Source organism: Daphnia pulicaria, chromosome 6, assembly GCF_021234035.1.
Source record: "Daphnia pulicaria isolate SC F1-1A chromosome 6, SC_F0-13Bv2, whole genome shotgun sequence".
Lineage (NCBI taxonomy): Eukaryota > Metazoa > Arthropoda > Branchiopoda > Diplostraca > Daphniidae > Daphnia > Daphnia pulicaria.
In genome coordinates this window covers 10,194,730-10,213,987 of record NC_060918.1, presented here as the reverse complement: position 1 = coordinate 10,213,987, position 19,258 = coordinate 10,194,730, and the positions used below count along the sequence as shown (strand labels likewise).

Sequence of the window (19,258 nt, the reverse complement as noted above, 5' to 3'; positions counted from 1 at the left end):
TGTTAAGAAACCCTCCTTCGAAAATTCGTCTTTTCCGATTCATTCCAACGTCAGAAAGATTGAAGAATAAATTAAAGATGCAATGAAACTAGTCAAGAATAAAGGCGTGACCAGATCAAGGCCTTAAAGAATCTTTGGCCATGAGTTGGTATCGTTTCAGTATGTGCATAACAGCTTCATTCAGCAAAAATTAATTTTTCTTTTCTCTTTTATTTGTCGCTTCGTTTTTCCTTAAACTTTTTCTTAAAATAAATACGCAAGGTCCTCAGAAGCCCAGGGCTACAATCCAAAGATGGTTTCCGTGTTTTGAATTGATGAACCGAGACTCATCAGACTATGCGCACTGCGACTCTTTTGAAGAATGTGCTTAATTTTCAAGGTTTTTGGGACGTTAAGATTCGGAAGATCTTCTGATCTGATGGCGTGAATCTCATAACATTCTTCGCATGATTTGGTAGGTAGATTACATTTTAAAACTTATGTATAATAAATCACTATTTAATAAATAAGACGATTCTATCAATTATCAAGGTTGAATTTTTATATCGGCGACATCAATTTGCATAGATTTTTAGAGCTTTGAAGACTAGACAATCCTTGCAGGTTTTTAACTTTTTTATGAATATTTATGAACGTTTAGTTCCCCTTGAAACGGCCTTGTACTTGTACGCCATCTGTCCATAAAACAGTGTGAATGTTTTCCGTTTTGAGTTCAAACAAACCACGGATATTAAACAAGAAAATTAAGCGCTCTAATTATTTTAGATTTTCTAAGTTAATATTAACGCAGAGAATGCGTTAACAAGCAACCTTTTATTCTCTACGTTATGCATTTAGTACTTCGAATATTCAACGCTAGAGTTTACCAAAAGCCTTCTTCATATCTGTAGTCTGTACTGGTTGCCCAGCTCTCATGTGGGCCTGTAGAGAATAGTCAAGGCAAAGAGATCGGCGATAATAACATCTTAAACGACAGAATCTCGTAGTGTCCTTCGGCAGTTGTCCAAATCTTGTCCAAACTTGAACGAATTTTCAGCGTCAGCATAAGAAAATGGTTCTGAAATTCTGTGCCAATTTGTCTTTCATGTTTACAGAGAAAACGGACAATTTGTTGGAAAGGTACCAACTAGCCTCACAGGCCGGATTCAAAGCTGTCGAATTCACATTTCCATACCAGTTTAACGTCGAAGATGTAGTTAAGGTAAATATTTGTTCGATTCAGAGCTTTTGTCCATTATTGCCGTGTATTTAATTATTAATTTTAAATTTCCGAATATGTTATTCAAGGCAAAGTCAGCTGCAAACGTGGATCAAATTTTAATCAATGCCTTCCCAGGTAAGAATATATAATATTAAAATATTGATATCGCCTTTTGATAATCATTGATGCCGATACACATAGGTGATTTGGAACGTGGTGAATTGGGCCTTGCTATCATGAGCGGACGACAGAACGAATTTAGAGAAAGTCTGGAGAAAACTATGGAATACGCAGCCGCATTAGACTGCAAAAAGTAAAACATTGATTCTTTTTAAATAATTGGGCATTAAAAGCACATGAACAAGTACCAGATAATACTATATTTTGTATGATTTCAGAATTCATATTATGGCTGGAAAGAAATTTTCCGGAATTGTAGACACTGCAATGGACGATGTTTACAAGGACAATCTAGAGTATGCCGCCAAAGTTTTTAAAGAAAAAGGTTTCGTTGGTTTAATTGAACCTATTTCAGAAGTTGTGATTCCCCATTACTTTATGAATTCTGTCAGTAAAGGTGAGTTTAGGATATGATGTGATAGGATTTTACTTTATTATTGACTTTTTGTTTTCTTAGCTTTGCAATTGGTGAAAGAGATTAACAGCGACTCGCTAAAACTTCAGCTAGATATTTTCCATTTGCAGTTAATTGAAGGAAATTTGACCAACCGGATTAAGGAGCTTTTGCCATATATTGGTAATTATTCGATTTGATAACTGTATTGCGCAATTAATTTTTAACGCACTTATAACTCAATTTGCAGGCCATATTCAAATTTCTCAAGCGCCAACTCGTGATTCGCCTGACAGCGAAGGAGAGATCAACTACCGCTACATTTTGAAATTGTTAGAAGATCTTGGCTACGAGGGTTTCATAGGGTTGGAATACAAACCGACTAAAGCAAGTGCCGATAGTATTGGATGGATTAAAGAGTGGGGATACTCTTTGTGATGTCAGTATCTATGAACACGCAAATGATCGTAAATAACTTGATTTAGAATTTTTATGGGGTATTAAGTTTTTGTACTTTTGGAAAATAATAAATTTATTTCGTGGTTAATGTTGGTGATTATGAAGAGACTGATGACGTTACGTGTTACGTCAAATCAATTTTGAATTTCGGTGATTGATGTTTGTTCTTGATTGTATAACGGCGGATAGGTGGCAGGCAATGTCAAGAAATAGAACAAAATATCCACACGTAGCAGACGAAATACTAAAATTTCCAGCAGTACTGGTTTTTAAACACCATCAAAACAATTTTGAGAAACATTATCAAACCAAGTGAGCAGTAAGTATGTTTATTTGTGACTGGAGGAATAACTATATATTGTTATTTAAAGTGACAGGATATTGTGAAATAGCGTAAATCATTAAAGTATGCAGCTACCATCGTTCTGCACGCACCATTCCGGCTGTAATGCATCGGCGGTAATGCCTCTCTCTACCATTCTATTAGTATTTAAAGATTACGTTAGAATAAGGAAGACTAAAACATGTTGTTAGTGTAATCTGTAAAGTATTCCACCTTTCGCGCTGAATGTGCAGACGGGTTTCAGCAGCAAACCAATTAGTGTCTGGATCGGTCCACAACCGTTCAGCTAGAGCAGATAACCGTGGCCATAATTTGCCTTCAATTGCACCCCCTTGAGACTGTTCCAAAAAATAGTTTTAATTTAATCTGTTTGTCAACTGAAAACAGACATGTAGCAAATTAATCCAACCTGCTCAGCCCATAATGCTGCCTCACCACCCAAGATTTGATCTTTGTTATAAGGTAGACTGAAGTTTTGAATCATGACTCTAGGGCTGTTCTCGTAAATCAGTTTCCATCCAGTGTATTGAGGACACCAGTTGTTCAACCCGTTTCCAACCCTAAGATAATAATTAATTATTCCAATGTCTGTAAAACCTTACTGTAATATTATATATGGATTATGTTTATACTATCAGTTAATTATATATTTACCAACTGCCGTATCCACAGTCGAGATAAAGAGCGTCATAGTTGGATATAATCAGCTTGTAACCATCTTCATAAAGATCTTTCAAAATCGTGTTGTTCCATGTATTCCAATACTGAATGATGTAGCGATTGGGGTCTAAATAGTCTTTTGCGTGTTCCTTGGCCGTAAGATCGCTGTTCCAAATTATTACAGGTTGAGTCTTTCCGTGAGCCTCGTCCTGTTTTGTTTTTTATCATTCGATGTATAGAGGGGGGTCAGAGATAAAAATTAAGTGTTAGACAAATTCTGAATTACCAATTTAGCCAAAGATTGATTCTGAAAGTAGCTCCATAATTTCAAATAAGGATTCGGATCTTTATCCCATTCTTTATCAGTTAGCCATTTTTTTATACTTTCCGACTCGTTCCAGCATCTCATGTTGACTTCATCGCCGCCCTATAATAATAGGGATATAAATGATTAATTATATTATATAACTGGTTAACTATATTAAACCATACCATATGAAACATATCGCTTTGAAATACGTCATCCATATCTTTGTAAATGTTTTTCAACACGGTATAGATTTTGTCGTTGGTGGGATCGAAGATTCCGCACGGTGGTTGCGCACAATACTTGTCCCATGGCTGCTTGTCGAGACAAATAATCAAGTTGCCCATCCCGTAAAGAGGCCCCCAATCCCATCCAGCACCTACGTGACTTGGAGCGTCCAATTCCGGAATAATTTTGACTCCTGTGGTAATATAATTTGATTAATTTTTAACTACATGTGTTAGAATATGTGTTAACTTTTAACCTCGGACTTGAGCGTAGTGGACCAATTCTTGAATTTCAGCTGGGCGATAGACTTTACGAGCAGAAGCGGCCCCGTAAATGGCCATAAGGGGCTCTCGGGTCGAGACAAAAGGGAAGGAATTAGAGTCGGACATGTGCCAATGAAGAACATTGAGTTTATTGTACGATAGGCCGTCTATTATGCGCTTGATTAGCGAAATTTCCATGTAATTGCGTGCCGTGTCGACAGCGAAGCCGCGGTGTGGGAAGACGGGCGAATCTTCAATGTGAGCGTTTTGAATCACTACCAAACTATTTGACAGTTCGTCCCAGGTGATGAGTTGACTCAGCGTTTCCATGGCGTGGCGAGCTCCGAAAAAAGTTTCAGCTACGATGTAGGCCGTTGTAACGGAATTGGTCGTTTTGACGTCCAGTGTGTACGACTCGTCTGTATCAAGAGCCAATGGTGCTATGTTCTGAGTGACGATGACTTCAACATTAAATAAATGTTCAGATGAGCTGTACGGTGCAGCTGAGGCGCAGGTATTGGCCGATACTGAACAATCGCGAGTCGAACCCCCAAGTCCGTTATTTTCCATTTGTTTTATGTGCTCCGAAAAAATGGCGGCAGCCTCTTTTAGCATGTCCTCTGTCTTGTTTTCGTTTATTGCAATGTTCATTAACGCAAATATTTGTGTCTAGAATTTCGTGGGAAAATTTAAAAATACCTTTGTCGAATTTGATGTTAGTTTGGCGATTCGAACGTTGTTGGCGAAAAAGGCGCTAACATCTTTAGACAAAGTCGTTTTACCGGTAGGCAAAGGCCATAAAGTTGCTGAATCATAACAAGTTAACTTGCAAACGGCATTTGACTGCCCTTGGGTTGTTTCAGATGCCCTTGTCCGAAGGCACTTTTTTCCTTCACAGGTCCAAACCCACGGCGACGAGATCCTGCATTTTATACGAAAGCAGGAAGTTATATTATTTTTCTAGATAATCTTCAAACATTTACATACTCGAAAAAGGTGCTCTGTGCACTAGCCAGCCAAATAATGTTGAGAACAAAGAGCCATTTTAAAAGGCAGTAGGTTCGTCTAGAAGGTTCCGTCATGGTTTCAAACTTGATTTTAAAAAAGCTATAATTAAAGTCGTAGGATCTGTTTAGCATGGATTACAGATTGAACTAAAGGTTTCTTTGATGTAACCGATTGTAATGCATGTAGCTATGCAATTCCGTACCAATATAAGTATTCCACATTTTTTTAAATGTAACGTTTCCTTTCTTGGTTAGAGAAAAATGTTTCTTACCTGTAACTCTTGTTGAGTGCACCACTCTGTGTACGTAACTACGTATGTTTGGTGTTCTTATAGGATAAACCTTTGCCACACCCGATTATATTATCTTTGACATTTCATTTTTAGTCTTGCGACACGCAATCAGCGGTATGTGTCGTAAAGGGGAGTCCCGTACAACAACGCCACAATTGTGAAAACACACTAGGTAAATAACGGTACATTTGGGTTTAATGACGATAAAAATGGTTTATTGCGTTTATTCCCCTGTAGGTAGAAAAATCACAATTAAAAGCGAACTTCATTGGAGTGACGAATCCGTCCTACATTATCGTCTCTCTTATTGGCTGAAGATATGAAGCCACGCAATTTATGACTTGCTGATGCTGACAAGCTCCACATCAAACAAAAGAGTAGCACCTAAAATTATCATCAAGGTATAATGAATTAGTATTTTAAAGTGATTTAGCTATGTAAAATGCTTTGGCTTTATAGAAATCATCAAATAATTGCTTACCTCCTGGAATCACGTTGCCAGCTCCTCTCTGGCCGTAACCCAACGCACTTGGGATCGTTAACTTGCGTTTTTCACCTGGGCACATTTCAGTCAAACCCAAATCCCAGCCTTTAATGACCTGCCCGGAACCAAGACGGAAGCGAAATGGTTGGTTCCTGTCGAAGCTGTTGAGAAATGTTGTAATTTAACATTGATGCTATTGAGGAATTAATAATTAACGTTACCTTGAATCAAACTTTTTGCCATCAGTTAGTGTGCCAGTGTAATGCATTGAGAGAAAGTCGCCGTTTTGCGATTTCTGCAGGCAATCACTGGGAAGAGAAACTACATCAACTTTCAAACCATTTTGTGCCTCGATCAACCCAATAGCGTAAGCAATGAGCACAATGGCAATCTTCATTTTCTTTTAAATTCAAGTCTTGTAACAGTCCAACTAGAGAACTTCTCTTCCACAACTGAACAGCTAGAGAGAAGCCAACAGAATGAACTTTCAGAACAAGGAACTGGGAACATGAAGGCCAAGCCACGGGACCACTAGGGACTGAGGTAAACAAAGAAGCCCCTAGGGCACCACAAAATTCGAGACAGGTACATGGAAACTTCGAAAGAAACTGGTTTATATTTTGATACGCGGTAATATACGGAACAGATCGTGCTGGCAACCGTAAAAAATAAACAAAAATTAAACAAAAAAAGGACATGTTTTAATTAAAACAAGATTTTAGATTGCTTTAATATCTGTAGTGGTCTGGCTTGTAGGGACCCTCGTGATGGATTCCCAAGTAACCGGCCTGTTCCGGCTCCAAAACGGTCAGCTTAACACCAAGTTTCTCCAAATGCAGAGCAGCGACTTCTTCATCCAACTAAATCATTGAAAAATTAGGAAGAAAATTAGTATGGAAATTTATCGACTGATTGTACGGAAAAGATACCTTCTTGGGTAGAATGTGAACACCAATTGGGTATTGGCCAGGCTTGGTCCACAATTCAATTTGAGCCAGAACCTGGTTGGAGAAGGAGCAACTCATGACAAAAGAAGGGTGTCCCATGGCACAGCCAAGGTTAACCAGTCTTCCCTCAGCCAAGAGAATGATGTGATTACCATTGGCCATACGGTAGCGGTCGACCTAAGATGTTAAAATAAGACGTTCAATACCAGTGTTTCCCAAGGATCAAGGCCATTTTATTTTTAAATACCTGAGGCTTGATGGTGATCTTCTCTACAGCGTTGGCCTCAAGCCATTTGACGTCGATTTCGCAATCGAAGTGGCCAATGTTGCAGACGATGGAATCATCACGCATTGCGTTAAAGTGTTGAGGGCGGATAATGTCCTTGCAACCGGTGGCAGTGACAAAGATTTGTGCCTTTGGGGCAGCCTCATCCATAGTGACAACTTCGTAACCCTCCATCGATGCTTGAAGAGCGTTGATGGGATCAACTTCAGTGATCAAAACACGAGCCCCAAAAGCCCTCAATGACTGGGCAGATCCTTTGCCGACATCACCATATCCGGCAACAACACAGGTCTTTCCGGCAATCATAACATCAGTAGCTCGCTTGATGCCGTCCGTAAGAGACTCGCGGCATCCGTACAAGTTATCGAATTTGCTCTGTGATAAAAAAAAACAAAAAAAAACAGCGTAAGTTAAATTTTATTGGAATATTATCTAAATATTTGTACCTTTGTGACTGAGTCGTTGACATTGAATGTGGGCACTTTCAATGATCCATCCTTGACCCTCTTGTAAAGATTAAGAACTCCTACAAAAAGTAATTTATCAAAACTGTCAATATGTCAGATCTTGGCAGTGGTAAGTTTCACTAACCTGTAGTAGTCTCCTCTGAAATACCCTTGATGCCCTCCAACAATTGGGGGTATTTGTCATGAACCAAGTTGGTCAGGTCACCTCCATCATCAAGAATCATGTTCAAAGGCTATAAAAAGACATAAGATTCAACCTTCAGTAAAAATAATATAAGTATATTTAATTTATCATTACCTGTCCATCAGGGAAGTAGATGGTTTGTTCAACACACCAGATGTATTCCTCATCAGTCTCTCCTTTCCAGGCATAGACTGGGACACCAGTAGCAGCAATGGCAGCAGCAGCGTGGTCTTGGGTGCTAAAAATATTACAGCTGGACCAGGTAACCTGAACAAAAACTTGATATATCATTTCTGAATGTCATGATTTAAAATAACAATGTACCTTGGCACCCAGCTCAATAAGAGTTTCAATCAAAACGGCAGTCTGAACAGTCATATGCAAACATCCCGCAATCCGCGCATCTTTCAGGGGTTTAGATGGGCCGTACTTCTTACGAATGGCCATTAAACCGGGCATTTCATTTTCGGCCAAAATGATTTCTTTGCGACCGAAATCAGCCAAGGAGATGTCAGCTGTTAATGATAAACAATACGTAATAAGTAATGACACTCAAAAATAAATAAACACAATATAATTTCCACTTGCCAACTTTGTACGCTGGTTTGCTCATGATGCGACTTTTTCGGGACTTTGGAGCTACGCTTACAGAATACTTGCACGATGATCGGGAGTAAAAAGAGACCGTCAACGTGGTCTGCACGACTTTTTATACCCATCGATGGGTCACGACATCTGGCGGCAAAAATGAATTGACACGCCTACAAAAACAATTTCGGAATCGGAACCTTAAATCCTTAACGCAGTTGCATTCTACAAGTACAGTGCTTAATTTATATGTTTGCTTATTTTTTTTTTCTATATTAGTCATTAAAACGAACAATTATTTTTTTGTCTTGCACCTTATTTTATATTATATAATGTTTTCCATTCTCCACAGAGTTTATGGTTAAGACTGAAGCCTGTACTTGCTAGTGATTCCGTGGGATCCACGGCGACGGCGCCGGCAATCCCGCTCCCGCATGGCAATTGGCGACTCCGGGGGGTTTTTGCATTATTAGCTTAACTGTTTTTGTTATAGGAGGAGAATTGCAATGTGACTTTTATCTGATCCATCGCTTAAGAATTAGGATTGCATAATTGACGTGGCGTACTGGGCAAAAAAATAAATAAAATAAAGTCAGTGCTCACTGCCCAAGCACTCTTAACTGGCCCTTGGGAGCTGAACGCATAATATCAAGGAAAACAGATGGGACTTATATAAAGATCCACAAGAAAACAAAGTGTGTGCCAATATTTAAGATTTGGAATAAGAAAAGATAAGTTGACTATAGTTCGTATTTTCGAAAGACATCGACGGTGAGATTCAATTGTTTTCCAACAGTATAATCAAATTTAATTATTGCTTTTGGAAACGACAGAGAGTGAGAGAGTTCAGTATCAACTGTCAACATGTCAAAACAATATTGGGTTTAAATGTGCGGATCAAAGCGGACTCAATTTTGCTCTGTTGTATGATTTTGACAAATAAAAGTAATAATTTTTGCCAATAAATTAAAATCCTTTCATTATTTACTTCCTAAATAATAAAATTTAGTTAAACAAGTTTATATGTTGACATTTTACTGCAAATTTATTTTAATAACAATCAACTTCAACGGCAACCCCGTACCAAGTGTCATGTGATTCTGATCCGTCGTCTTGTGACATTGGTCTATCCGGGTCAATTTTTGATTATTTTCTCTTAGCTTTTACTTAGCCAAACAGGTCGCTAGAACATATTTAAGTGGTAAAATGAGATTTCAAGAATTCAACATCGACAACGGCTACTTGGAGGGGCTTTGCCGTGGTTTTAAGAACGGAGTCCTGAAACAGGCGGATTACATCAACTTGGTGCAGTGCGAAACACTTGATGGTAATGTTTACCGAAGACTCCTCAATTTAGCGTAATGGTCTTCATTAAATTGCTTGATTTCTAGATTTGAAGCTGCATCTGCAGAGCACTGATTATGGACAATTCTTGGCTAATGAACCTAGTCCGTTGGCTGTTTCCGTTATTGATGATCGTCTGAGGGAAAAACTAGTCATTGAATTTCAGCACATGAGAAATCATGCTGTTGAACCTCTGGCTACCTTCTTGGATTACATTACGTATGATGAATAAGAGTTGTGGCGCTATTCATTCCCCTGCAGTGTTATTATTCCTCTTAATTTTTTTTTACATTTGCAGGTACAGCTACATGATTGACAACATCATATTGTTGATTACGGGCACTCTGCATCATCGTCCCATCACTGAGCTAATCAGCAAGTGCCATCCTTTGGGAAGTTTTGAGCAAATGGAAGCTATTCATGTTGCTTCTACTCCAGCTGAGCTTTACAATGCTGTGCTGGTAGACACTCCATTGGCTCCTTTCTTTGTAGATTGCATCAGCGAGCAGGATTTGGATGAAATGAATATTGAGATCATTCGAAACACCCTGTACAAAGCATATCTTGAATCATTCTACCAGTATTGCCAAACACTGGGAGGAACCACTGCTGAGGTCATGTGTGAAATTTTAGCAGTAAGTTCGAATTTTATTGTGCAAGTCCTGTGAATTTCTATTAAGTGTTCCGACTGCCAATTTAGTTTGAAGCTGATCGTCGCGCTTTGATCATTACTATCAACTCTTTCGGCACTGAACTTTCCAAGGACGACCGAGTTAAATTGTATCCGACATGTGGCCGACTTCATCCTGACGGTCTTGCAGCCTTGGCTCGTGCTGACGATTTCGAGCAAGTCCGTGGAATTGCCGAATATTATGCGGTAATTGACATAGTTTTATTTCCAAATGATTCTGATTACGATTTATCGGGTTGTGTAGGAGTATAAAGAGCTGTTCGATGGTTCTGGTAACAATCCCGGTGAAAAAACCCTCGAGGACAAGTTTTTCGAATACGAAGTAAGTCAAAACCCTATTTCTGACGACTGAAATTGAAGCCTAACAACTAATTTATCAACAGGTGAAATTGAACATGTACGGATTCATGCAACAGTTCCACTTTGGCGTATTTTACTCTTATTTAAAGCTCAAAGAGCAAGAGTGTCGCAACATTGTTTGGATATCCGAGTGCGTCGCTCAAAAGCATCGCGCCAAGATCGATAACTACATTCCCATCTTCTAAGAACAAATGCACCAACACAAGCCATCTAAGCCAATGAACCTTTTGTTTATGATTTTTTTTCTTCTCCCACGTTCAATAGCTTATCTTATTACCATTGTCCTGTCGTTGAAATCAGATTATATTAGACTACTCCTCTTCCCTACTTTTTTTGGTTACTTTTTAACACTATTTGGTAATTCGTCTATGTGGCTGTAGATTTATTCGGTGTGTAAATATATGTTAATTCAAATTTGTTGTATTAACACTAACACATTTAGGAAATGGTCAACAGATGATTATTTTCGTTCCAAAATTCGTCACCAATAACATCTGTGTGCAGCTGGACGATTTGAGATTTTTCTCGTGTTCCACTGCCATCAGGTAGAGCAACTGGAACTTTCCGACGAACGAGAATCGTTCCTTTACGGAGCATTTCTGGCTCCTTATTGTAGTTTATAGAGAACTGAGAAAAGAGGATTTCATTTTTATCTCCTGAAAGTGTCCCTTTCAGCTTCTGTTCGGCCTAAAAAGTTTTAATTGTTTAAACAATCAAGCAAATAGAAAAAAAAGTAAGAAATCAAAACTTTATTACCTCTACTGCGGTGAGACCTGCCTTAAGTATTAAGGCCCAGAATGTCGTGTTGTAAAGATTATTTATGTGGCAATCTGCCTGTCTCCAACTGAGATAATCCCTGATATTCTGATTAGATGGATAAAGCACAGTTCGACCGTCAAAAACGGGTGGATAAAGCGGTTTGCTAGAGGGAAAGTGTTCACTCCAGTAATAAACAAAAGCAGAAGTGAAGAGACTGCACACATTTGTAGATAATTTGGCACTTCTTCTGCTGTAAACTTGAGTCTCCTTCCTATAATAGTTTTAAATGCATTTTAAGAATATATGTAAAAGCATTTGACAGTAATACCTGAAGACAAAGCTGTACTCATCGCTCTGTCCATATGCCAGACATATGTCTTTAAATTCTTCCATGACCGATGTTGCAGCTTTATTCATGAGAGATAGAGCTCTCATGTCATTGGGTTTCTCATAGTCATGTTCTGTTGAGAACTTATGAAATCCCTTTCCATCCACACGGACAACAATCCCTAATTCCAATAAATTGTATTCATGACAAATAATGAATTGAAAAAGAAATATTCACTCACAGGAATTTGGCAAGCAGCGGTCTTCAGTTTCAAAGAGCCTTACATACTCAAATTTGCTTTTAGCCATAGTTGAAGATTGATGAAAAATTCTAGCATGTGACCTATTTTTTTATTTTTTTATGAGAAATGTATAGATTTACAATCACTAGCCAACTTTTACCAAAGCCCTAAAATATTTCTTCGAAAAGCTTCCCACCTGACGAAAAATAAGGACTTGGATGGACGGAATGTTTCCAGAATCACCCGACCCAAACATAAACCAATGAACATTGGCTTCAAAGAATTCCAAATCGACGTGGGAATATTGGTTTCCAATATATTTAATTGGGCTAATTAAAAGTTAAAAGGAGACGACGAAATAGAACATAGGCTCTTTTTTGTAAGCAGACATAATTTTGAATCAAAACAATTCTTTACAACAGCGATGCCTACTATCTATATTTCATGACGTCGATTAAAGTATATTTTTAAATAAAGGTTTGGGATTTGAAATTCCCATGTGATTTACCTTTTAAAAGATATCGACAAAAAACTAAAGCTTATGAAAATTTTATTATGTAACAAATCGTTGTGGTTTGCTAAACGGCCTTGGGAAAAATAAACCGGTTACGGCCAATTCCCAGTTTGTTGCGTAACACCTTTATGAATGGTCTGCTACACGTCTAGGAATGGGAGGAAGAGAGAACACACACAGGTGGAGTGGCAGAAAAAAAGGGGTTGAGAAATCCGGCCTCCAGACCGGATCGTACGACGACACGTCGAAATATTCGTCCAGTCTGGTTTTCGTTGTCTAGCTGCTACCCAAGGTGCTACTTTCTCCCATCCTCTCTGTCGGTGGTAGAATACCCACTCTTTTTCCAGCCTGTTGCGCGGGGTATCGTTGTGTTTGTCTACGTCTGTCTGTACCCAGCAGCACAGGTCAGTCACAAAAGAGGGGGGAGGGGGTGACTTGGCGAAAAAGAAGGGGGTGGTGGTGATGGTGGGGGTGGTGGTCGTCGGCCGACAGGGCCTTTTTTATTCAAAAGGGAATAATCACCTCGTGTCTGACTCACAGATTAGATAGAAGAAGCACAGCAGCCGGTCCTGTTGTCTCTCTCTCTCTCTACACGGGTGGTGGGTTATTTAGTCTCTCAGGTTAATTGACGCAACTTTTATTTTTAAAAAACGAACAGCAGTGATCTTCGTCAAGTGTTTTGTGTGTCTTCTGCATGTCGTGAACAAAACAATAACCTTGCAATAAGGTTTTTCTTACTAGACATATATTTGCATGTGAAATTGTTCGGCAGCAGATGACATATGGAATCTCGTTTTTTCAAACCGTTTGATTGGTTCTTTTCAATGTCTCGTCACGCCAGCAGGATTCATGCCCACAAGCAGATTGACCGCCAAACCAGTTGATATTGCCAGGTAAATTTATTTGTTCTTTTTGTTTAAAAAATAATAATTTAACGAGGGAAAAAATTGACAAATGCAATTATTTTTCTAGAAACTAGATTTTGGCATTTTGCCCGCGTAAATTATTGTTATTTCATTCATTCGTTTTACAAGGTTTATTATAAAATTTGACTCCCCTGCCCCAATTGTGTGTTCCCGGCATATCCCGAGGTCTATTGACCTCTGTCGAGTCCGTCGTTTGACCTCTCTGCCCATCCGAAAAACTGACCATTTCGTATTCTTTTATATTTTTACTCTCTCATCCTTCAATTCTTTTCTATTACTTTTGAGGTCATATTCTGACAATGAGCTTTCAGTCGTTGTCCGGTCGTCACCGAAATCTGACATGTCTTCACGGGTTCTTTTAATTTTCATTTAATAGTTTCCCTTTTATTTAGACCACGTAGACTCTTTACATTACGTCTACATACGTCCGCTTCAGTGCAATAAAAATTCCCCCAGTGTCGCATTTAGTCGTTTGCTGGGAGGGGTTGCGTGTGGTCGCACATTTTTAAATCTTCCGTCGGTGTTTGTTGTTTTTAGAACTCTGCGAATAACTAACAAATCATGACGTCAAAATTACTTGGAGGGTCCTGCAGTCCGACTCCTCCATCACCACCACCTCCTCCGTTACCTCCACCTAATCCACCACCTCCACTAGCATTCATTCAACAAGAAATGCCGAGTTCTTCTTCTTCCATCGAGCAACGACATCATCATCATGATGTTGTCATGGAAGGAACAGTGACGCCACCAATAATACCATCGACTTCAACTCATCAAATCTCACCTGGTGCTTCTACTACGACGTCTACTCCGTCATCAACTTCATCCGCCAAGGGAGCTGGATCATCCGGATCGGCCACTACGGCCACGACTGGAACTACCGGAACGACGACCACTACAGCCACGAGGAATAAACGACAAGAATTAAGTTTCGCCGAACGGATTCAGGTGATCCAGGCCCGAACGTCCGGTAAAAGTATGCGCCAATTGGCGCTTCAATTCGGATGCGGCAAGACTCAAATCCTCAACATTTTGGGTCAACGTGAAGCTTATTTAAAAGAATGGGAAGACAAGCAGGCGGAATCTAATCCGCACATTAGCGCCAGGAAAAGACGTTCTAGGCGAACGGGTAATGAAGAAACGAATCAAAAAGTTTGGGACTGGTACAATAGACAGAAGAATATGGGCATACGAGTCACTGGTCCCATGCTCCAGCGAGAGGCTCGATCCATCGCCCGGAATTTGAATATTCCCAATTTTGCCGCTTCCAACGGATGGCTTGACAGTTTTCGACGACTTCACAACATCGTGAGTATTTTTCTCTTCTTTTTTTAGATTTTTGTGGCCTCATTTTGCCTTCACTGTTGACCTGGAAAAATTGAAACGACCTCATGTGACCTTTCCCAACAAAAATGGAACAAAAGGAGACGGAAGGTACTCTTGTTGCTATGGGGCGTTTCTACCACAAAAGAAAATTAAAAAAAAAAGGGACATACGGTCACGTACGATTTTAACGAGCCGACCGACAATTTCCCAATACTGTGTATAGGCCTACCAAATGTTTTCTCGATTGTCACAGGTCAGGGTTTATCCGAACGCTAAGGGGTGATTGTAGATAAAAATAGAAACTTTTTTCGGTTTTTTTCGGTTAACCCTCCGATTGTGGACCGGACTCATGTCGCCCTCTTTTCCTATTAGTGAGATTTCGAGATGGCTCATTGGTTATTCCGTGTGGGAAAAAAGAAATGCCCTGCATTAACAATTTTTACAGTGACTTTTTTTACCTGTCAAAAATGTCTTCTGTTATCAGAATCGTGGATCGCAAAGGACTTCTCATTATATCTTTATTTTTCCTGCTAACTTTGCTATTTTTTCTTCATTTCTTTTTATGTAGGGTCCGCAAAATAAAGGAATGGCGGATCGTCGCAGTGGAAATCCATCGACTTCTGCTGCTGGGACCGGAGGCGGTCAAAGTTCGACCACCCCAGAACCTCGTCCTGGATATGGTTCCATGATGGCGGCTTCTTCTTCCACTGAGTTTCCAGGCTCTTCGCACTCTGCGCAACTCCCGACTAGCAGTCGGGATCCTCTTCCCGCAACTATTCAACGACCACCTCCTCCTTTAGAAGCTTTCGGTTATCCGTTGCATTCTTCCGGCTATTATCATCCGCAAACCCGTCTTGAAGAAGAAGACGAAGAAGACGACGACGAAGAAGAAGAGGAAGAGGAAGCCAGAAGAGATAACGAAGATATTGAATTTGATCCATCGCGTCCTCCACTTCAGGCTATCCATTCGCATGATCATGATCAAGGAGCTATACATCATCCAGGGACGGAATTTGGCAGAAGCTTTGCCCTCATGACGAACTTTCACGATTCGTCCAACAGCACAGGAGGACTATCTACTAATCATCCATCTATTAGTCCTTTACCTTATCATCCAGCACAGTCATCATCTTCCGTGGATGCTTCCGATTTCCACCGTCATCGCGGAGGATATTCCGATCCTTATGATAGGCAACTCTCGTCCAGCAGTAGCAACAGCGTGGCGTTTTCTCCTACGGATGTCTACAGCCCATCGCGACATCCAGGCCATCATCATCAGTCATCCATCGGGGGCCATCGGTCCAACAATAACGGATCTCGTTCCACGGAAGTTTCACCAATCGATTCTCGCCGAGCTCTTAGCGGCAATCTCATTTCCCCTTCATTCCAACAGGTATTTCGATTCTCAATCATTTTCTAGATTACCAATTAAAATTTTTCTCAATGCCAGGTTTCCAGCAGTTTGTTTGAACATGATTTTACTCCAGCCCCGACATTTCAGTCGCAAGAACCTTCCCGATCCATCATACAAGATGGCCGTGCTAGAGGAAATGGAGGAAGCAGCTCTTTGATTGGTGGTAATGTGGCCCTTCAACAACAACAGCAGCAGCGACGAACTTCAGTTTTAACTTCGACTCATGCGGTCACTGCAGCCGCCGCGGCCGCCGCTGCTGCCAGTTTGGAGAATCAACAACTGCAGCAACAACAACAACAGCTGATCAACGAAGAGTATGAAATTTAAATTTTTCCGTCAATTTTAAGAGTATCTTAAATTCTACACGGCCGATTTTGGATAGTGTTTTAGATTTGCAATTAAGAAATCAGAATCTTTTTAAACGGAGGAAGAATGGAGATAGAATTTGTTAGACAAAAGAATCCACTGGATTGGAGTCGTTACTATGATGTCTTTTGTGTCTGTTTTCTCTTATTGGTTTTGAAACTGAAACTTGGCCTGTTGATTAACTTCACACAGTCCGGGTGATGTTCGGATGATGGAGCTTGAAGCCGCAATGGGCAACGGCGGCAGTCTGATGTCTAATCAATGGCTCGATCTTCTGAGCTCAACTCTCAATCTCGATCTGAACCGCTCCTTTTCTTGAATAGAAACAAGCACACACACGATTACATCAGTGACGGATTCACGGGAATATTTCCCCTCCACGAACCGATCCTTCTTCCATCCCTACTCTTCTTCTTTTCTTCTATTTTTGATGGGTACTGGTTATAGCGAATTTGGGTCCGTTTTTTACTTTGTTATATCTCTTTAGAGTATGGACAAGGCTTAAAAATGGTGTTGTCGTCAGTCGAACACGATAATTTTTTTACATTTTTTAATACATTTTTTAATTACATTCTTTTTTATTTTAATTTATTTTAATTGTTTGTTTATTTACTTTTTTTTTCTCTTTTTCTCTATGGATTTTTATCTCCTTGTCTCATTCTGTTTATCCAACTGTTCACAAACAAAAACAAAACAAAACAAAAACAAAACTAAATCGTGTGCGTTGTTCTTGAACGATTGATCGATCATTTTGCAACGGGAAAAAAAAGGAGGGCTCGGTCGACGTCCGCACCAGGACTGGATCTTTTCCCACCAGGTAAATACATTTTAATCACTATTCACATCCAACTGACTTAATTGAATAATAATTATATAATAGTAGGAATATTTGGTGCTTTGCTATCTATGGTGCGATCCTGCGGCCTATCGTGTTTGGAATACGCCGATGATCGAGGCGATATCTGGTTGGAAATTAAACCACCTTCGTTTGCTACTTTCCGCGTTCCATCCTTTGGTTATCGAACGCATTTAATGCGACTCCTCGTCGATCGTCATTTATCCTATTGGTTCGAAGTATTGGGCCACTGTGTACGCTCTGGAACTTTCCGCTCTCTCACTTCCGGTGGAATTGATCCGAGTCTCGTCAAGCCGCTTTTGGATTCTCTCAATGGAGGCGCCACCGTTTGCCACGGACGTGGCAGCGTTCTCAAACGTGTCCACCAATTCCATCCGAAAGAGGCCTTGGAACAAGGATTGGCCGGGCAGAATTATTTCACTTTACCGGATTATCGCTATCGATCCTACGACTGCTCCCGATTAATTGATGCTAAAACCGGAGCCACTCAATGCTTCGCCTGTTTACAACCGTACGAACCTCATCGACCGGAATCTCCTCTGGACGGCATTCACGCTTCATCCGTTATCCGACTTCAGCAGCAACAGCCGCGAGATGGTCTCTCGCAACCTTCTGCAGCGTCGCAACAGCAAGAAGAACAACACAATCGGCAACAACAGCAGCAGCAGCAACTACAACAGCACAATCTTCTAACCAACGAACCGTTAAATTTGAGTATTCATCCGATAATGGAAGAATCAGTTATTAATTCACCAGAAATGAAGAAAACTGAATTCCACTTCGTGTCTTCCGATGGAATTCCCAATAGGAACATAATTTTTTCAAATCGACGTCTTCTGACGCCTTCGCCTTCCGCCGTCGCACGACAGTCACCTCTGTTACAACTTGCAGCAGTACAACAAACATCACCTCAACCTACAATTCAGCAACATCATCATCATCACCATCATTACTACAACAGTGGTAGTAAACCCAATGCCGCAGATCAGAATCCTGACGATTATCGACTGGCCAAGGAAGCAGCTTTTTTGAGTCTCACGAACGAACGTCCGTCCACGAATGATCAACGTCGAAGTCAAGATTGGCAACATATTTCCACCACCAACCGAGAAAATTTGGGTTCCAAGTTAGGAACGGGAACTGAAGTCGATATGAAATCGGATGATCCTGAATTTTCCAATGAGTGGATCAAGCAAGAAGTTTTGGATTCCAGCAACACGAATACAAACAACATGATTACCTTTAAATAAAGAAGTGCGTAAATAAACAATGCCAATAGAAAATTAATAAAAAGATTTTAGTAGAAGAAATAAAACGACAATCAAAGTGTATTATCAAGGATCTCGTATTTCAGGGAAATAATATTTAGTGTGAATTATTAGGAAGTGAATTATTGGCATTCGACAAATGTTAGAAAATTTGGTCGTTTTGAAAATTTTTGTCAATTCTTTTTGTTCTATTTTTGAGTTGTTTATTTTTTGAAATTGTAATTGTTTTGTATAATTGCCTTTCCATCCGCCACGCCTTTAAACTGCGTCTTGGCGATACTCAAAAATTTAAAATTAGTACCTTAATATTCCCTATCCCTTTTTTTACATGCAACTAAACTCTCATTAAAAATAAGTTTTTTGGTGGACTTTTCTCTCTATCTTTCCCCTTCTCTCTTCAATCTACTAGAACATCTCATCTCGATTCAAAATTTCGGGTAGATTCTAGAATACAAAAAGTCGCAAATTCACAATACAAAAAGCAACTTAACGATCTTGTTTTCAATTACTATTGTTTTGAAACCCAGTTGTAAACAACCATGAACATTTGAAAGCGTGAAACTGATTCTCGTAA

At 39.8% G+C, this 19,258-nt stretch overlaps 7 protein-coding genes and 1 long non-coding RNA gene across 11 annotated transcripts; 4 read left to right on the top strand and 4 right to left on the bottom strand.

Moving 5' to 3' along the window:
* Positions 1-872: 872 nt before the first annotated feature.
* LOC124343319 (putative hydroxypyruvate isomerase) lies at positions 873-2,322 on the top strand. The gene is made up of 6 exons (XM_046796630.1): positions 873-1,201; positions 1,288-1,336; positions 1,403-1,514; positions 1,600-1,778; positions 1,839-1,958; positions 2,026-2,322. Exons 1-6 carry the CDS (start codon positions 1,052-1,054, stop codon positions 2,211-2,213), a joined length of 798 nt encoding a protein of 265 aa, XP_046652586.1. The 5' UTR covers positions 873-1,051; the 3' UTR covers positions 2,214-2,322.
* Positions 2,323-2,549: 227 nt separating this feature from the next.
* LOC124343196 (chitooligosaccharidolytic beta-N-acetylglucosaminidase-like) lies at positions 2,550-5,405 on the bottom strand. Of its 2 annotated transcripts, none has more exons than XM_046796430.1 (10): positions 5,315-5,405; positions 5,023-5,126; positions 4,735-4,957; positions 4,029-4,659; positions 3,730-3,965; positions 3,524-3,664; positions 3,232-3,446; positions 2,987-3,137; positions 2,791-2,915; positions 2,550-2,714 (listed from the first exon to the last, which is right to left on the bottom strand). In XM_046796430.1, the coding sequence occupies exons 2-10, from the start codon at positions 5,115-5,117 to the stop codon at positions 2,636-2,638; spliced, it is 1,896 nt and encodes a 631-aa protein (XP_046652386.1). In that variant the 5' UTR covers positions 5,118-5,126; positions 5,315-5,405; the 3' UTR covers positions 2,550-2,635. The 2 variants fall into 2 exon arrangements, with proteins under 2 accessions (XP_046652386.1, XP_046652385.1); XM_046796429.1 differs by having other exon boundaries at positions 5,023-5,142; positions 5,315-5,400.
* Positions 3,861-5,510, top strand: LOC124343412. The gene is made up of 2 exons (XR_006919247.1): positions 3,861-3,970; positions 5,429-5,510. It is a non-coding gene; the product is annotated as an uncharacterized LOC124343412 (long non-coding RNA).
* Positions 5,511-5,528: 18 nt separating this feature from the next.
* On the bottom strand, positions 5,529-6,314 carry LOC124343364 (FK506-binding protein 2-like). The gene is made up of 3 exons (XM_046796700.1): positions 6,041-6,314; positions 5,817-5,980; positions 5,529-5,719 (listed from the first exon to the last, which is right to left on the bottom strand). The coding sequence occupies exons 1-3, from the start codon at positions 6,214-6,216 to the stop codon at positions 5,670-5,672; spliced, it is 390 nt and encodes a 129-aa protein (XP_046652656.1). The 5' UTR covers positions 6,217-6,314; the 3' UTR covers positions 5,529-5,669.
* A 102-nt stretch (positions 6,315-6,416) lies between these two features.
* Positions 6,417-8,435, bottom strand: LOC124343256 (adenosylhomocysteinase-like). Its single transcript, XM_046796522.1, has 8 exons — positions 8,292-8,435; positions 8,028-8,218; positions 7,818-7,970; positions 7,644-7,752; positions 7,499-7,578; positions 7,014-7,427; positions 6,749-6,943; positions 6,417-6,679 (listed from the first exon to the last, which is right to left on the bottom strand). The coding sequence occupies exons 1-8, from the start codon at positions 8,314-8,316 to the stop codon at positions 6,548-6,550; spliced, it is 1,299 nt and encodes a 432-aa protein (XP_046652478.1). The 5' UTR covers positions 8,317-8,435; the 3' UTR covers positions 6,417-6,547.
* A 950-nt stretch (positions 8,436-9,385) lies between these two features.
* Positions 9,386-11,100, top strand: LOC124343293 (V-type proton ATPase subunit d 1). Its single transcript, XM_046796582.1, has 6 exons — positions 9,386-9,618; positions 9,683-9,854; positions 9,934-10,270; positions 10,336-10,512; positions 10,571-10,648; positions 10,710-11,100. The coding sequence occupies exons 1-6, from the start codon at positions 9,498-9,500 to the stop codon at positions 10,869-10,871; spliced, it is 1,047 nt and encodes a 348-aa protein (XP_046652538.1). The 5' UTR covers positions 9,386-9,497; the 3' UTR covers positions 10,872-11,100.
* LOC124343304 (probable tRNA(His) guanylyltransferase) lies at positions 11,091-12,432 on the bottom strand. Of its 2 annotated transcripts, none has more exons than XM_046796607.1 (5): positions 12,175-12,432; positions 12,015-12,115; positions 11,774-11,954; positions 11,443-11,716; positions 11,091-11,373 (listed from the first exon to the last, which is right to left on the bottom strand). In XM_046796607.1, exons 1-5 carry the CDS (start codon positions 12,282-12,284, stop codon positions 11,125-11,127), a joined length of 915 nt encoding a protein of 304 aa, XP_046652563.1. In that variant the 5' UTR covers positions 12,285-12,432; the 3' UTR covers positions 11,091-11,124. The 2 variants fall into 2 exon arrangements, with proteins under 2 accessions (XP_046652563.1, XP_046652564.1); XM_046796608.1 differs by having other exon boundaries at positions 12,211-12,430.
* Positions 12,433-13,014: 582 nt separating this feature from the next.
* LOC124343140 lies at positions 13,015-19,171 on the top strand. 2 transcript variants are annotated; one of them, XM_046796313.1, is made up of 6 exons: positions 13,015-13,421; positions 13,992-14,762; positions 15,349-16,173; positions 16,231-16,508; positions 17,331-17,377; positions 17,444-19,171. In XM_046796313.1, the coding sequence occupies exons 2-6, from the start codon at positions 14,016-14,018 to the stop codon at positions 18,664-18,666; spliced, it is 3,120 nt and encodes a 1,039-aa protein (XP_046652269.1). In that variant the 5' UTR covers positions 13,015-13,421; positions 13,992-14,015; the 3' UTR covers positions 18,667-19,171. The 2 variants fall into 2 exon arrangements, with proteins under 2 accessions (XP_046652269.1, XP_046652268.1); XM_046796312.1 differs by having other exon boundaries at positions 13,016-13,421; positions 17,441-19,171.
* Positions 19,172-19,258: the final 87 nt, after the last annotated feature.

Bases quoted from the DNA above. Each gene is read 5' to 3' on its own strand.
- LOC124343304 (XM_046796607.1), bottom strand. From the start codon at position 12,284: ATGTTCATTGGTTTATGTTTGGGTCGGGTGATTCTGGAAACATTCCGT. The intron at 12,116-12,174 runs GTAAAAGTTGGC...ATAAAAAAATAG, and splicing joins AGAAATATTTTAGGGCTTTG to GTCACATGCTAGAATTTTTC. The intron at 11,717-11,773 runs GTATTACTGTCA...AAACTATTATAG, and splicing joins GAGTACAGCTTTGTCTTCAG to GAAGGAGACTCAAGTTTACA.
- LOC124343319 (XM_046796630.1), top strand. From the start codon at position 1,052: ATGGTTCTGAAATTCTGTGCCAATTTGTCTTTCATGTTTACAGAGAAA. The intron at 1,337-1,402 runs GTAAGAATATAT...CGATACACATAG, and splicing joins TTTAATCAATGCCTTCCCAG to GTGATTTGGAACGTGGTGAA. The intron at 1,779-1,838 runs GTGAGTTTAGGA...TTGTTTTCTTAG, and splicing joins TATGAATTCTGTCAGTAAAG to CTTTGCAATTGGTGAAAGAG.
- LOC124343196 (XM_046796430.1), bottom strand. From the start codon at position 5,117: ATGACGGAACCTTCTAGACGAACCTACTGCCTTTTAAAATGGCTCTTT. The intron at 3,665-3,729 runs GTATGGTTTAAT...CTATTATTATAG, and splicing joins AAAGCGATATGTTTCATATG to GGCGGCGATGAAGTCAACAT. The intron at 3,447-3,523 runs GTAATTCAGAAT...AAAACAAAACAG, and splicing joins ATCAATCTTTGGCTAAATTG to GACGAGGCTCACGGAAAGAC.
- LOC124343364 (XM_046796700.1), bottom strand. From the start codon at position 6,216: ATGAAGATTGCCATTGTGCTCATTGCTTACGCTATTGGGTTGATCGAG. The intron at 5,981-6,040 runs GTAACGTTAATT...ATTTCTCAACAG, and splicing joins GGCAAAAAGTTTGATTCAAG to CTTCGACAGGAACCAACCAT. The intron at 5,720-5,816 runs GTAAGCAATTAT...TGATAATTTTAG, and splicing joins TGGCAACGTGATTCCAGGAG to GTGCTACTCTTTTGTTTGAT.
- LOC124343256 (XM_046796522.1), bottom strand. From the start codon at position 8,316: ATGAGCAAACCAGCGTACAAAGTTG. The intron at 7,753-7,817 runs GTAATGATAAAT...GTCTTTTTATAG, and splicing joins TCTACTTCCCTGATGGACAG to CCTTTGAACATGATTCTTGA. The intron at 7,579-7,643 runs GTTAGTGAAACT...TACTTTTTGTAG, and splicing joins TTCAGAGGAGACTACTACAG to GAGTTCTTAATCTTTACAAG.
- LOC124343140 (XM_046796312.1), top strand. From the start codon at position 14,016: ATGACGTCAAAATTACTTGGAGGGTCCTGCAGTCCGACTCCTCCATCA. The intron at 16,509-17,330 runs GTATGAAATTTA...GGGAAAAAAAAG, and splicing joins CAACAGCTGATCAACGAAGA to GAGGGCTCGGTCGACGTCCG. The intron at 17,378-17,440 runs GTAAATACATTT...ATTATATAATAG, and splicing joins ACTGGATCTTTTCCCACCAG to TAGGAATATTTGGTGCTTTG.
- LOC124343293 (XM_046796582.1), top strand. From the start codon at position 9,498: ATGAGATTTCAAGAATTCAACATCGACAACGGCTACTTGGAGGGGCTT. The intron at 9,619-9,682 runs GTAATGTTTACC...CTTGATTTCTAG, and splicing joins GCAGTGCGAAACACTTGATG to ATTTGAAGCTGCATCTGCAG. The intron at 10,649-10,709 runs GTAAGTCAAAAC...ATTTATCAACAG, and splicing joins ACAAGTTTTTCGAATACGAA to GTGAAATTGAACATGTACGG.